The sequence below is a fragment of the Pygoscelis adeliae genome, unplaced genomic scaffold (genome assembly GCF_000699105.1).
Source record: "Pygoscelis adeliae isolate BGI_AS28 unplaced genomic scaffold, ASM69910v1 Scaffold122, whole genome shotgun sequence".
In the NCBI taxonomy this organism is placed as follows: Eukaryota; Metazoa; Chordata; class Aves; order Sphenisciformes; family Spheniscidae; genus Pygoscelis; species Pygoscelis adeliae.
Genome location: NW_008824358.1, coordinates 3,307,636 through 3,318,567, shown reverse-complemented (window position 1 = coordinate 3,318,567; position 10,932 = coordinate 3,307,636). Strand labels below are relative to the sequence as shown.

Genomic DNA, 10,932 nt, shown 5'->3' with positions numbered 1-10,932 from the left:
GTTTGTGATAACGCCTCCAAACAAACTTTTCACTGTATTTTTCTGTGAATGAATGAATAAATTCTGTCAAGGAAATTTGAGCAAATCCGTAAGTTTTCAAGCTCCCCTTTTGCTCCCTCTTAATAACTCACCAGTTCTGGAGACATTTCTTCTATTTTTGTTATGAGGTCAGTGAAGAATTCAGTCATATCTTTCTGCTCTCCAGTGTTCAGTGGCTGCTTATCCATGGTATAGGTTTTACAGAAAGGCCTCGGATTATATGCCTTACATTCACTTTCCTTTAGGTAAGAAAAGCAAGCAAAACAAATCAACACAAATCCTTGTATTTTGAAGTGACACGGATATACCGAACGTACATATACAAACGTCTATTTAAAAAATGACATACTTTTACATACAATAACTCCATATGCCTATTAGCCAACAAAGCTGTTTAAGTGCTTAAATGCTTCTGATGAAATGTACAGCAGTTTTAAACTAACTGATTATCATTATTATGATAGTCGTTATTAAAATATCACTCGTAAAAATTATTAAATTATATTTAATAAATATTTCGTTAAATGAATCGTTAAAATACAAGAACTTGGCTGAAGATGTGACGCATCCAGTTTCTGCAGATACAAAATATGGTATGAGGAACATCAGCCTGTATTTATGTATTTCTGGACATTACCGACTTAAATCTTGACAACTGCTTAATTCTCATTCAGACTTCTCTATGGTATAAAACTGTATCATCTAGTTCTCAACTGCGTGTGTTCAGTCAGAGAAAAGAATTTGCAGTAGAAAGCAATTCTTTAGAATACACTGCCTTGCACACCGGGAATGCAGAACTTATTTACAGTAGAAGGAACTTTGTTCTTCTAAACAACGATATACATACTGTTTTCTTTTAAGGATGTGTGGCAAGACAGTGCTAACTGTAAATATTACCTTTTTTGGAATAAAGCCTTTCTTCAAGACTTTAACAATGGTAAATCTTCATATGATTTTATGTTCCTATATTATTTTATGCTTATGTAAATACCTAGATTTATTTTTTTCTATTATTCATGGCAGGCACCACATGCCTAAATTCCTTTCCTCTATTTGTCTTCAAAGTGGTTATGAATTTCTTTCACAAAAGCCAGTGCCAAGAACAAAAAGACTCAGCTCTCTTCGGTTTTCTTTTTTCATTATTTCAGAAATGTTTCACTATTTTAAGAACCGTGAACACCTGTGAACTACCTCAATTTTGCTTGGTTCTGGAACTTCAAAATTTTTAATTGCTTTTTAATGCTTTATTTCAACACATTAACCTTTAAAATATTGGAGCAAGGAAAGTGCAATTAACAAAAATAATATTTTATTTTATCACCAGGGAAACTGGGACAAACAAATTGTTTCATGATTAAACGAAGAATCAAGCTCGAAACCCTTTACATCAAGGTCCAGGTGAAACAGGATGAATGACAATGGTGTTGGACAGACACTCATGGCAGAGTGTTTGTTAAAATGAAAAAATAATTTATTGGGATCTTGGCATGGTGCTCCAAAACATCCTAACAGGACAGCCAGTTGGTGTTTGGTGGTGATGGAAGTCTGTTGCTATGGTCCTTGCAGTGGTAGCTTCAATTAGACCTGGAGAGACTCCTCAAATCACCATTTTGCTACATTCTTATAATTCAGCTGGTAAAAGTCCTATGTGACCTCCCCCGCATCTGTATAATTCATTACTATTGATTCACCTTAACTACGTACAAAGTATCTCTTAAATATCTTAAATCCATACAAAAGACTGTCCTATGCAGTCATTTCTGCAGAAACAGTTTTTATCGGTCATTTACAAAAACCGATTTGGAAACTGGACTAGACACAGCAGAGGCAATAGTAGAACTGTCCCAGATTCCTACTGGGAGGGCTCCTGTAACAATCGAATACTTCATTGGGAAGGTACAGTCAATTTCCCAGTTTCAAACTGGTCCATTGTCTCAAGCCGCTCTATTCCTGCATCCAAGGAGATGCCTGGCCAGGGGGCTCCTGGACCACTCAGAAATTTAGCAATGTAAGCGCACAGGGTGTCCGCACAGGGCACAGCCCTGATACCCAGCTACATCACGGCTGTAACTAAAAAGCAGACTGGATTTTCATGCTTGAAACTCACTCGTAACTGAAGTCCCATAGTTATGGTAAACATCCTGTGTTCATCTAAGCACTGATGTGCTGGGAGTAAGAGGTTTATATAAGTGAAAGATGCTCAGACTGTGGCACCTGAGCCTGATGTTCCCATATATTCACTTCACAAACATTTTTTTTAAGAACACAGTAGATAATCATTAACGTCTGAGAGCTGGTGCTTGCTCATTATAGTCGGTGCCCAATATTAAAGCCTATCTTAGATTAGGATTTACACTGCCTCTTCGTGAAAACTATTATGCCGATGTTTGCTTAACTGATTTGCTGAATAACAGCTTTAAAGTGAGTAAAAACTATTTCAGTTAAGACACTCATTTACAAGACTTAGGCACAATGGACTTAAGCTGCCAAGAAATTACACATAGAATGGTAACTACATTTTTCTTGCTTTTTTCTTTTTTTTTTTTAGGAAAATAGGATACTTTGTAAGATATCCTCTTTCGCACCTACCATTAAGTATGTAAACATTTTCTGGAGTTCTAGTAGAGTGGTCTTGTGTTTCATATCTTCCGAATACTAAAAGAAATTCATAAAAGAAGACTTTATCTTTTTGCTTATAACTTTCCAAAAACAGCCCTTAGAAAGATGAAACAATCATCTTTCTAAATAAAAAAACCAACCGCTTTATCATGGACAATTAAGAAAACCGATTGTGTACAAGAACGCACAGTACACTATTTTACACTTATATATAAAGCACTACCTACTCGTCTTTTTGGCATATCAACCTTAAACCTAAGTCAAAAAGGAACTCTATTTTCTAAAAATTTACTGCAGCTAGGAGGTTTTGGGAAGGTATTACAAAAGACTGTAGTAATTTTGGAATAATTTTTTTCAATTCATAGATGTTGTGGTCGACCTTCTACATAATGCATTTCACATGCAGACCAGCAGCTTCCCTCTTTTACATTATTTTTCATTTTTATTTATAAATGGCTAATTCTAGATTAATTAAGTGACAACTTCCAATAACTTAATGATAACAAAAAATGATGAGGTCGCTGCCAATTAGGGTGTTTCACACATTATATATGCCCTGTTGATGTCAGGGACCAAAACGAAGCTTTCTCTTTTACAATAAATAGCTAGAAGTAATAATATTGTATTTCTGGAAGTTAACCAATGTATAATCATTTACAGGACTTGCTGTACTTCCGGTAGCATAAGACGCATGCTCTGGGACTTTATAAACATTCAAGAAGAATGACATTTATTCTAACAAAATGACAAATTAGGAGTTAAGAAAGAACAGACAATTCACATAAAACCAAACTTGAATAAATCTAGTTGATAGCAACAGAAATATGAGTTTGAGAACACGTTTTATTACAATGCCACCTTAAGAACCTACTACATTACAAATGCATTTAAAAAAAAAAAAAAATCTTCACTTTAAACATCCGCAAAAGAATCCAACTGAACAAAAAGCAAACTCAAGTCCTGAAGAAGTATTCTTTATCCAGAAGTAAGGCTTAAAAGTAGGTCTACACTTTATTAGCATTTGCACGGATTCTAAATTTAAACTTCCATGAAAATCCACACAATCCGCACAACAACCCCAAAGCATACCTTTGCAGTAAAGATTGCTTGTCTGGCCTCTGGTATCATATACAGTTGCTGAATAGTGGATGCCAAGTAACACGTTGCTCCAAGATTAGTTAGACCCACAAATCTACATTCAGCGCGAACATCATCATGTGGCCAATAATCCCACTTGTAAGGTGCATGGGAAGCTGGAAAAAAATATGAATCACACGTGCAGAAAAAAAATCAATTCAAAGTACAGTTCAATAAGACATAAATACAATTAAAAGCGTTATGCTTACATTAATAAAATGCATCCTGTGTATGCATTCTACATTTACAGATGTGAGCCAGACTGTACCTGCTCTTTAAGAAAATGTACTATAGGTACATCAGGAAAAATCACTTGGTACAGCGGCAAGCCATTCTAGACGCCACACGGCTTTGGGCTGCAAGTGATTTGCTGTGCTCTCCAAAGCATTATTCACGGCAAGCATCATCTCTTACACTTGTTCTAGTGGTAGTATTACATGTAGTAACGGTCTTCCAGCCTCTACTTTTAAACTAAAGTTTCGTAAAACCACATAATGTTTTCATCATCAAGAGCATCCATAAATTCTGAACATTGGCTGCTATGCTTTTTTTTTTTAAATACATAAGAAAGGTGTGGGGGGGTTTTAATAATACAAGTCAACCACAGCTCTTTCACAACACTTGCACTGCCTAAACCACCGAGAACACACTTAAAACCGATAACATAACAACACTTACAGGCTCCCAAACGTATACCAGTCATTCCCCCAGCACAAAAATTACTCATAATTGCTACTACCCATTCCCATGCACCCCTTCGTCACACTAAAAGAAAGCAAAGCAGTCTCTGCACCCAGAGACTCAAGTTAGGGAACTTTCCCTTCACATAACAAAACACAGATTTGGTATCAGAGATAACCACCCATGAAGCGAGACCTTTCTTTTCAGAGGAGAAGCTGGATTCAGAATCACATCTACTATAATGGATGCCAGGCCAGCAAAAGATCTTTTTGACCAGTACAAAAGATGGATAGATGCTTATCAGAGATAAGACACAAAAGTGCAGTGAAATAAAGTGCTTGGCTATACACAAGCTTGAATAAACTTGGGAACAGTTTTTATAGGAAGAGAAAGAATGGTTTTCCTTGCACTTCAGAGCTATATATACACCAAAAGAATCTGCAATCTACAAGAAAAATAGGGGTAAGCAAGAAGTGAATTGCCTAGAGAATCAGACTGAAAAGGCATTTTCTTTTCCTGTAAGTTTTCTATTCCTCTATATTTCATACCAGATGTAGCAATCTATTTCTTACACAGCATGGCACTAGACAAGCTCGGCAAGTCTGACAGACTCTTCTGAATAAGCCTTGTTCGGATATGGCTGCCAAGAAATCGGAAGAATGGGAAAGTTCTCCTCATCTGCCAGTCAAGAAGATGGTAACCAGACCAGGCAAACCATTTGTAAGTGATTAGTACCGCTTCTAGACACTGACAGGCTTCTCTTTCTAGCATCCCGCGCAGGAGAATGGAATGGGGAATTAATCATTTGAGCTGCAGAGGCAACTAGATGACACAAGCACTAAATTACAGAGGAACTAATCCAGTGTCCAAAGAAATTCACTGCAGCCTATCTCCCTTGGTATGCAAGAAGTTTGGCACAAAAACTTGCAGCGCCTCTAGCTTTGCTGTTCATCCCCAGGGATATCATTCTCCAAAAAGGTAGAGTGTCCTACAAATAATTCAGCACCTCTCTTGAAGTATACGTTCAGATATATAGAAGAAAAGCAAAAAAGTAGTTTGGATTTATTTTACAATCCACAAAAGCTATGTGGGTTCAAGATTTAAATTTCAAATCCTTAATTATTTTGTCAAAGATTAAAGGCTCATTAAGGATTCTTTCTCAATTCATACTACCAGCTATAAATTCAGGAAACTGTTTGGCATCCTCTGAATAGATCCTTACATCTTCAGAGACCAGACCCGCAAGACGTTCTGTTGCACAATAAATAATTGTAACCTTCCTTTTGGCATTGGCATCAAAACAACTATTAGCCCTGCAGCTTCAAGTAGGGAAGGAAAGAGTTTTAATTCTGTTTCAACAAATCTCAGTAGCGTGACCTCATGCAACCTGGTTACATTGGGCTAATTGGCCAGTTGAAACAAAGCTCTCCTCCATGTTTAACCTCCTTAAAGAGAGTAATTAGCATGGCAGAAGAACACAAAATTCCCGCCCTTAACCGAAATCCTTAAATTGTAACATCTTAATTCACCTGCTCTGATGTAAGGACTCAGCATCTATCACTCTGCTTATAGCTCATCAAGTTGTAACTACAAAGAAATCAGAAGACTTCTTTAGAAGTCTTCATGAGAACAGTTGGGAGTATCTTCCTCCTGCTTCAATCTGACAAAGGGCTTTCAGAAATTTGACAAGGAATTTCTCAGGAAGATCCTGTTTTCTCCACCCTGGGATTTTTAAGCGACTGTCTTCATTTTCATAATAATAGCTTTCCTTCTTCCATATGAATCTTAACTAGAAAGGTAAATTTGAGCCTCATTTATGCCTATCTTCTTTATTGCTCACTGTCATTACAAAAATCAGCCTTTCCTCAGGAAGAGCTAGGAAACCTGTAACCAAACTTGCAATATTCACATTCTATTTTAAGCAAACTAAAACTCTTCAAATGGCCGTGCATTTCTCTATATTCCACCTTCTGATCATGCTTCTGCTCCAAACACAACATCAGATGCTATCTTAAACCTCCCGGAAAGCAAAGCAGCTGGTCTTGTTTCCCTCCTTTGAACTGAATGTTTTTATTAGTCTTGGTCTTTAAAGAAAGCAAAACTCCAAAACACTGCAAGAAATCTTATGAACAACAGAGGGTATCTAAAACCCCTCTTCAGTAAGATCAGAGTCTGCATTAATTGTTAGCCCTCCCTGTTGAGAAAAGCGAGGAGAAAAGTCAGCTGACATCAGGTACTTAGCAGTTCATTTCCTACGGTATCATTTGCTGAAAATGCATGAAGGCATCCCTATGTTTTCAGTTAAAAACACTCCGTGAAGTAGAAAAAAAGCACGCAAGTCATTCTCTTCTTCCATCCCTCAATGAAGGGAGCTACGTTAGTGGACACTTTAAAGAAAAATGCTGCTGCAGTTAAAACTTTACTACAACTGCTTCACATTATTCATACCAGTAGAAGCCTGAAGAACCGTATACAGTTGTACATTTTAATATGACTGCCAGAACAGAGTCTTAGTAACATCATTTTGAATTAGAACCCTACTTTTTTTTTTGTCCCAAGGAAAATATACTAGATATCCTTTAATAAGGTATTTTCTTTTTTAAAATTTTACTTTCTTTTGCTGCATTAAATTAAAGCCATCTCTTAAGAGCATCCTAGCTTCAATCAGGTAGGAGTGTGAGAAAAAATGGTAGAATAGCAGAGATGGCAATTGGTGAGACTAGAGGACAACTGTGCAAGTGGCAGGAAAATTTCTCCAATGAACCACAAAGCTAAAACGTTAAAACCAAAGACAGGATGGAAATCTGTAATATTTTCCTTAATGTTTCTCCTAAGAAGAACGGAGAGACAGGCCTAAGACTAAGATTTTTGAAGACCAAAGACAGGATGGAAATCTGTAATATTTTCCTTAACGTTTCTCCTAAGAACGGAGAGACAGGCCTAAGACTAAGTTTTTTGAAGAGATTACAGAGATAAGCAAAGTGGAAAAAATCCAGTTTTAAGAATCTGTGGATCACATCAATGGAATTAGACAACTTTAAACAAATGAGGTATCGGAAGTCGTGTGTCAGTTGCGCATCAGAAAGAGACAATGGCACTCTGTCAGCTGTAATAAAATTAACATTCATGAAACAGAGATACACTGAGTATGGAGCAGGAGCACAGAGCAGATGGCTCTGGAGAACTCAGGAAGGAACAACCAACCTAGAGTATTTGGAAGAAAGTAACAACTGCGGTTAAGTGTTACGGAAAACCTCAGCACCTAGGCATTACTGGGATTTGGAGTGAGAAAAATACTAACTGTAAAAAATGAATGATTGCACCTGGAGAGAGCGAGACAGCCTCAGCAGCCAGATGTACTCACAGCAAACAGAAATATCAGACATTTTCATAAAACATATTCTTCATATTTTCCCTGAACATAGGAGACTTTGGAGGCTTTTTAGAAGGCCCCAGGCATACGAGTACAGACACAAAACATTATTACGATCAGATTTCTCTGTCACTTCCTGAATTGCAAGGCACTAAATCAATTCCATAGATTATAATAAATTACAGATCCTCAGGTTACAGGAATTTAAACTGGGCATGTGAAAGGAAATCTATCAAGCTAAAAATGCATAATGAGAATTTGCAAATCAAAAGATAAAAATATTAACTAACTTCAAGTTTTGGTAATTTACATATTATACATAGGAATTAAGTTTCCAAAACACAGGAAGCATGAAAGCCAAGATGCATAACAAAATTGTATTAGCACTGCATGCAGACATCTGGGTACAGACTGAAGTCAACTACAAAGATATTAAAGACTCTGAAAACGTGGCAGTGCTGTTAATAGCCAATGCATCTACAGTACCTCAGTGGGGTTTATATACCATGGTTTACGTATAAACATACCATGTTTCTTCATGTTAGAAAGGGAAAACAGAAATTAAAATCCAGCGCAAGCCAATGAAACAGGTAAAATCTACTCTAACAATGTTATTTATGTGTCGATGCCATTTAACAGGACCACATACTTTAAATAACCCATATTTAAGAACAGATGATCTGAAAATTACACGTGGGATTAAATCCCCTCATTTGCTAGGTGAGCAAAAGATGCCTACACCTGCTGTGTGACACTACCGTAAGTGATGGTGGATATGTAGTAGAGCTACAAAGCAGAATTTTAAGAGCAGTGCTAGTGGCAACAATGTCTTACTTCATTACTACTTTTGGAAAGTGGGACTACTCAGTTTAAGTCTAAAAATATTCTGCGTCACCTTTGCATTCCCCTGTTTCTACCTATGCATTCTTAACAGATCATTATTTTTTGAAAGTCATTAAATGCAGACACTTCTGAGGTATTTCAGGAGGAAATGGAAACTCCATGATTCAGTACTGTTCACAATGGTGGCTAGCCATCCCCATCATAAACACGCAGTCTTCAGAATGGGAGTCCATTTTACAAGTACACTCCCATTTTCTTTACTGAACTTCATAAATCTGAAAATCCAAAACAAAACTAAAACGAACAGAAAATGCAAATGGAGTAGTCTTCCACAAAATACTCAAAAGCTATCTATGAATAAAGGTTCTTACACTGCATATGTTGTGCCATAACCCAGTTGTGGAGCAGCCTGTAGTTTTCCACGGACCCCTTTACCATTTCTACCAACAAGTCATAAGCAGCAGCCCTTGAAGAATGTGACTTGCATTTTGGCTGTTGCCTATCTTTCAAACTTGGCAGCAAGAACAGAAGATTGAAGATGTCTCTCAGAAACTCCTGTAAAACAGTTCAATCAGCAGATTTAGCAGTTTGAACACATTCGTAAAAGACAACAGTCATGTATAACAATCTTCTACAAAATTCTATAGACTTTCTAGACCTCAATCATTCACAGAACTTTCTGACTTGTACACAAGTTCTGATTTACGAATTTCAACAACTTTATACTACATAAAATGCACTGCAATCATATTATAGCCTAAAGAGAAACATGTCCCCTGAAAAAGAATGACAAATTATGCTTGATTCATGATTGATAATTTAATTTGACAAATCACACACATATATTTTTAGTAACTTTAAGACTAGTTTCTCCTAGTGAAAGACAGCACATAACCTTAATCACTCTACTCGTCTGAGTTTTATGAATCACTGCTTAATCTTAAAACACTCGGGCACTGTAAGTGTATTTTTGTATTGTTTAATGTTTGGAATATTAACTGAACTATAAAAGGCACAAAGCATAGCTGTACCAAGTCAGGTTGCCTTTGGATGATAAATACATATTACACACCGTTATTTATCTTTACTGTCCCAGATTAATACACTAAAAAAGTGAGATGGATCTGTCTAAACTTCAGTACCTTCTTTCTACGTAGCCAATTTAATTCAATAAAATTAAACCAAAAGTAAAATATTAAAAGGATAACAAAAAAAAAAAAAAAAGAAGATCTGTATATAGGTCTGTAAGAGCAGGTGGTCATACTCTTCCACAACTACAACACCTTCAAAGAAGTGCAGAATGATGAAAAGGCTTTCCTCCACCTTTCAGCTATGAAGTGAACATTACTAATTAGTCATTTAAGTGGTATAATGAGACCGTGAAAGAAGAAATTGAGCAGAATTTATAAATCAGTATTTCAACAGATTTCCTTAAACAACCAGCAACTCATGTGCATACTTTATGTCTAGGGCTGATGACATGATCCATAGCCTACACTTCACTGCTTCTGTAAAATGTCTGCAATCTTAACAAACTGTATTTAATCATTAAATCGTATTAGTAGTGTATCATTTTAGTTCTCTACATAATCAGACAATAAATCCTCTGCATAATTTTGATTGCTTTTTTTCCCCAAAGATATCTTCTTGAATTTTTTTTAGGGACAGCATTCTTCCCCCATTTGTAGAGCACAGGCTACCAATCCAGCTATAATACTTCATTCTACAATTTCTACACTGTAATTAAAAAAAAAATGTTCTTTCTGAATTTCCCCATTCAGGTATATTCAGTTAAGAAGCCTTTTAATGTTAAAAGGCAGGCTCTGCTGTAAAATCTAACTAAATTCTAAGTATTTCAAAAAATGGCCTTCTGCAGAGTACACACCAAAATCACCATGAAAAGCCTTGTTCCAGTGTGCAGGGAAATTCCTATAGTTTTAATATAAAAATCTTACAACCAGGGTCTTATGTTTATAGCTGAATATTATGGAGAGGTCTTCTCCTGGCCAATGAACAAAGTTCTTCCAGATTTCTCCACACTTTGGAGAAAGAAAATGCATAAAATAAAAAATAGATAGATACCTGGTTTCTTGGTAGTTAGTCTGTAGTTAGTCAGGAGTGCTTGTGGGGCCTCAGTCAAATTCTTTTTCATTCCTAACCATACCTGTCAGGTGTAGATATTACAGCTCATCAGCAGACCAGCTGCATCTACTAAGTGGAGTTTTAGACTGTGCCTCCAG

General features: G+C 36.5%; 1 protein-coding gene across 1 annotated transcript in view; it reads right to left on the bottom strand.

Annotated features, from left to right (window-relative positions):
* The window catches only part of USP34 (ubiquitin specific peptidase 34), a 146,602-nt gene that overhangs the window by 36,795 nt on the left and 98,875 nt on the right, over positions 1-10,932 (bottom strand). Inside the window, 5 exon segments of the mRNA XM_009319630.1 lie at positions 1-42; positions 132-278; positions 2,629-2,694; positions 3,748-3,911; positions 9,064-9,247. The exon segment at positions 1-42 is cut by the window's left edge and continues 1 nt beyond it. Of these exon segments, the coding sequence (XP_009317905.1) occupies positions 1-42; positions 132-278; positions 2,629-2,694; positions 3,748-3,911; positions 9,064-9,247 (603 nt within the window).